This window comes from Cucurbita pepo, chromosome 11, assembly GCF_057944985.1.
Source record: "Cucurbita pepo subsp. pepo isolate OVF chromosome 11, ASM5794498v1, whole genome shotgun sequence".
Lineage (NCBI taxonomy): Eukaryota > Viridiplantae > Streptophyta > Magnoliopsida > Cucurbitales > Cucurbitaceae > Cucurbita > Cucurbita pepo.
This window is the reverse complement of record NC_141808.1, coordinates 8,205,777-8,210,843: the sequence shown is the minus strand read 5'-3', so window position 1 is coordinate 8,210,843 and position 5,067 is coordinate 8,205,777. Positions and strand designations below refer to the sequence as shown.

The 5,067-nt window shown below is 38.4% G+C and overlaps 1 protein-coding gene and 1 non-coding gene across 2 annotated transcripts; one reads left to right on the top strand and one right to left on the bottom strand.

Annotated features, from left to right (window-relative positions):
• Nucleotides 1-1,403: 1,403 nt before the first annotated feature.
• On the bottom strand, nucleotides 1,404-2,036 carry LOC147790219 (uncharacterized). Its single transcript, XM_087128636.1, has one exon. It carries the CDS (start codon nucleotides 2,034-2,036, stop codon nucleotides 1,404-1,406), a length of 633 nt encoding a protein of 210 aa, XP_086984762.1.
• Nucleotides 2,037-2,996: 960 nt separating this feature from the next.
• On the top strand, nucleotides 2,997-3,102 carry LOC111784618 (small nucleolar RNA R71). Its single transcript, XR_002813566.1, has one exon. It is a non-coding gene; the product is annotated as a small nucleolar RNA R71 (small nucleolar RNA).
• The last annotated feature ends 1,965 nt before the right edge of the window (nucleotides 3,103-5,067 follow it).

Genomic DNA, 5,067 nt, shown 5'->3' with positions numbered 1-5,067 from the left:
CACTTGAGCCTCATTCAACGTTTTGCTGGCATAATAGATAGGATGAAGTACCTTCCCCTTTTTTTGTCCTAACATTGCCCCCACAGCATGGCCACTAGCATCACACATCAACTCAAATGGTGAATTCCAATCGGGTGTTGACATTATAGGAGTTGTGGTCAGCGCTGTCTTTAATGCTTGGAAGGCAGTCATGCATTGTTTGTCAAAAACGAATTTTCTATTTGACTCCAACAAACTACACAATGGTTTTGCAATCTTGGAGAAATCTTTAATAAACCTCCTATAAAACCCTGCATGGCCCAAAAAGCTTCTTATACCTTTAACTGACGTAGGTGGATTCAATCTTTCAATAGCTTCTATCTTGGCTCTATCAACTTCTATTCCTCTTCTTGAGATCTTGTGGCCTAACACTATTCCCTCATTGACCATAAAATGACATTTTTCCCAATTCAGTACAAGATTCTTCTCTTCACATCTTTGTAGAACCTTCCCTAAATTGCACAAACAAGTCTCAAAAGATTCTCCATAAACCGAAATATCATCCATGAATATCTCCATAAATGTTTCTACCATATCTATAAAAATGGCCATCATGCAACGTTGAAATGTCGCTGGAGCATTACATAGTCCAAAGTGGACATTCGTCTAAAGGCAAAAATTCTATATGGGCATGTGAGTGTAGTTTTCTCTTGATCTTCTGGACTGATTGTAATTTGATTGTATCCCGAATAACCATCCAAGAAGCAATAATGTGACTTTCCAGCAAGCCTATCAAGCATTTGATCAATGAATGGTAAAGGAAAATGATCCTTACGTGTCGCTTTGTTTAGCCTTCTATAATCCATGCAAATTCTCCATCCATTCACTATTCTAGTGGAGATCAACTCATTGTTCTCATTTGCCATTACTGTTATCCCTCCGTTCTTCGGAACACATTGAATAGGACTGACTCAGCTGCTGTTTGCAATTGGATAAATTATTCCAGCATCTAGCCATTTGAGAATCTCCTTTCTAACAACCTCCTTCATCATGGGATTTAATCGTCTTTGTTGCTCAATGGACTTAACTTTTCCTTCCTTCAATTGTATTTTGTGCATGCATAGTGAAGGGCTAATTCCTTTTATATCCGCCAATGTCCAACCTATCGCCCCCTTGTGCTTCTTCAATGTTTCTAGGAGCATATCCTCTTGAGTCGAGGATAGTGTCGCTGAGATGATGATGGGTAGTGTCTTCTTGTCACCTAAATAAGCATACTTAAGGTTAGGTGGTAGTAGTTTCAAGTCCAGCTGCAGCGCTTCCTCAATAGATGGTCTCATCGGTGAATTCTTTCTTCCCTCACATTCTAGTGACTCAAAAGCTGTGCTAAATTCACCTAAATCTGGTAACAGTTCTATTCTGTAATTTCAGCTGCTGTCTTCTTCCTGCCCGCTTTCCCCATCATCCCATTCCTCGGTCGCTGGTTGTTCTGTCAATTCATACACTGCTGAGCATTCTTCTGTCACTGCTGGATATTTCATGCTGTCATTGATGTTAAATTCAACTTTTTGGTCACCCATTCTTAATGTGATGGTTCCTTTGTAGACATCGACTAATGTTCTTCCGGTCTTTAAAAATGGTCTCCCTAAAATAATTGGAACATCATGATAGGCTTCATCATCTAAAATGATAAAATCTGCAGGAAATATGAATTTGTCAACTTGAATTAAGATGTTCTCAATCTTTCCTTCGGGATAAGTGAAAGATCGATCTGCTAGTTGAAGAGTGACTGTAGTTGGTCTAGCTTCACCAATACTTAACTTTTTGTAAATAGACAGCGGCATTAGATTAATGCTTGATACCAAATCACATAATGCTCGACCTAGCTTCTTCCCTCCTATTGATATTGGAATTTTGAATGAACCGGGGTCTTTCTCCTTTAGCGGGATCTTGTTTTTCAATATTGCACTACACTCTTCATTCAATGGTACCACCTTGAATTCTTCAAACTTTCTTCTATTGGTGAGCACATCCTTCAAGAATTTCACATAATTTGGCATTTGCTTCAAAGCTTCAACTAATGGTATATTTATGTGAATTTCCTTAAATATGTCCATGAACTTCTCAAAGTTGGCTTCTTCCTTCTTTTTTTTTTATTCTTTGTGGAAAAGGAGGTGTTGGTGTGTATATTTTGCTTTCTTGTCCACTGCTGACTGATGTCTGTGTTTTAGAAGGCTTCACAACGGGTGGAGTAGAGGCTTACTAAGAGGTCTATTTTGTAACTCATTTGCTAATTGACCTACTTGAACTTCCAAATTTCGCAATGATGGTTGTTGACTTTGTATCGCAGCATCATTTTTAGCCATATATTCCTTTATTAGGCTCTAAAGCGATATTCCCGGTATGTGTTGAGCTTGGCTAGTTCCTTCCCCTTGGGTGGTGGTGGCTTGTTGAGAACCATATGTCAATTGATTTTGTAATCCAAAACCCGGAGGGTAATTTGCTTTAAGGGGCATTTGTTGGTTGTACGAGCCTTGTCCCTTCCATGAGAAATTTGGATGATTTCTCCACCCCGGATTATAAGTGGGTTGCCTTGACTAACTTGATTCCCGACATAGAAAATTGAGGTCAGATTGCTTGAACATTGATCAAAGGTGTGTTCCTCTCCACAACATACACAAGATTCGGCTGCTGTCTGGTTAATTACAGCAGCTGTATGGACTGGTGCTTTAATCATGGAGTCTTGCCCCAACGCTAGATTTTGTAAAATATTAGTCACCGAAGCTAGTTGAGCATTGATAGAGGACAAAGCATCAACTTCAAGTACTCCTTGAGTCTTCCTTCCTGGGTTGCTTCTCACATCGGCCCATTGACAATTGTTAGATGCTATTCTCTCTAAAATCTCATATGCTTCATTGTATGTCTTTGACAAAATAGCTCCATTGGCGGAAGCATCAACTACTTGTTTAGTAGCAATATTTAATCCATTGTAGAAAGTCTCCATTTGTATACAATGAGGTAGTCCATGGTGAGGACACTTTCTAAGCATCTCCTTAAATCTCTCCTAAGCTTCACTTAGTGTCTCATCTTCAAACTATTGAAAAGCAACAATCTCATTTCTGAACCGTGCATTTCTCGTGGGTGGGAAATACTTGATAAAAAATTTCTCTTCTAGACTATTCCACGAATCAATTGTTCCCGGTGCTAAGGTATTCAACCATGATTTAGCACCATCCCTCAATTAATATGGGAATAAGCTCAGTCTAATCACATCTTTATCCACTCCTTGAAATCAAAATGAGTCACTAACTCCCAAAAATGACTTTAGGTGTAGGTGAGAATCTTCCGACGGTAGTCCATGAAATTGCCCAATGGTTTGCAGCATTTGAAACATCACGGGTTTTAGCTCAAACGTGGTTGCTTGTATTTCGGGTATAATGATGCACGGATTTAGCTCTTCCACAGCTGGGTGTGCATATGCTCGGATCGCTCTTTCTCTGTCATCTGCTAAATGAATGGCATTGGCAGTAATTCTCTCTTGATTAGCCATCATCACTGGATTTTCAAACTCCCGATTTAGTTGGGCCATTTGCTGTATATTCTGTTTTGTCATTTCCTTTTTCTCCCTCAACCTTCGTCTAAATATTCTCTCTATTTCAGGATCCAAAATAAATTCCAAACCCGTAGGTGGGTTCATACACAGAATTTTGCAGCAGTAAACTCAATTCTTCAGCAGTAAATACAGCAGTAGGAACACTCAGCTTACTATGACTTCTTGTTGGCTCCCGCTCACAAAAATCTACAACAAGTAAAATAACCAAATTAGGTTCTCCGGCAACGGCGCCAAAAACTTGATTGCTTGTGGATGTATATAATAAAATGATGTAAAATTCACAAGAATAAGTTCAAGTATACACTATCACAAGTAGCAAGTAATAAGTAAATTATCGATTTCACAGGGAACCTATTTTTTTGGTTAATTTTATTGCTGGAAACTAAGTGAGTCTTTGGGTAACATTCAAATGGGTGTTGGAGATTTTATCTATTTAAACAAAACTAAAACAGAGTGTCACTGTTGTCGAAAAACAGAAAATGATGAGAAAATCAACTATAATGAGGAAGGTTCGGCTAAGAGAGATTAAATAGATAAGTTGTTGAGTTTTGTGGTAGATTTAGTTCCTTTTAATAGATTCTCAAGCCCACTTCCGAGGGTCATGAATGGTGATTATTTCCATAATCGTTGTAATTTCTATTAACAAGGCTCTAGGAGAAGAATTATTCCTAACCCTTCTATTACCCTTCAAGTCTCCTTGCTACGGAACTAGAGTATTAAAGAGGATTTCATTGCTCCCTCTCTTCTCCCGAATAAGAGAACAACTATGTATGTAAAGTAGCTAATTAAACATACATGTAAATCTTTAACAACAACTCTTTAATAAACTAAAATCATATCGTCAACATACTTAAACTATATAAAACTCTCTCGCCTCCCCTATTAAGTTTAGCTTTCCATACAAACTGAATTAAACGAAGAAATCCGCATCATCATCATGTAAAATTGATGGAATAAGGAAAGATAATAAGGAAATAGAGAGTTATCCAGGTTTGTTGTCGTTCGTCAATGGAAGTTCCCTTCTCTTGAGCTCTCACGTCCACCTCTTTGCCCTAATCAATCCTTGTTGGTCTCCTTTTCCTTCTACTGTCAACAGCTGCTGGATTAGGGTTTTCTTCTTCTTTTCTGGTTTCACAGCAGTTCACTGCAGCACAAGCTGCTGCTGTGTAATTCGATTTTCTCCCCGAAATGTGGCTCTTTTTCTCTTGGTCTTCTTTTTCCTCTTATATTGAGCATGGGTTCCCCTTTAGGGCTGAAAAGAAATAAGTAGTACACATAGGATGTTCCTCATTGGGTAGTCAATGACCCATTTGGACTGCTAACGTGGATTTATCATTTCCATGTCATCCCCCATTTGTTTCCAAATTCGCTACTCCCACATGGTTTAGCATAAATGTCTGAAATTTTACCACATAACTCAATTAAATATACAATTAAGATCGATTTATGCCAAATCATATTTTTTTCACGTTGGACCG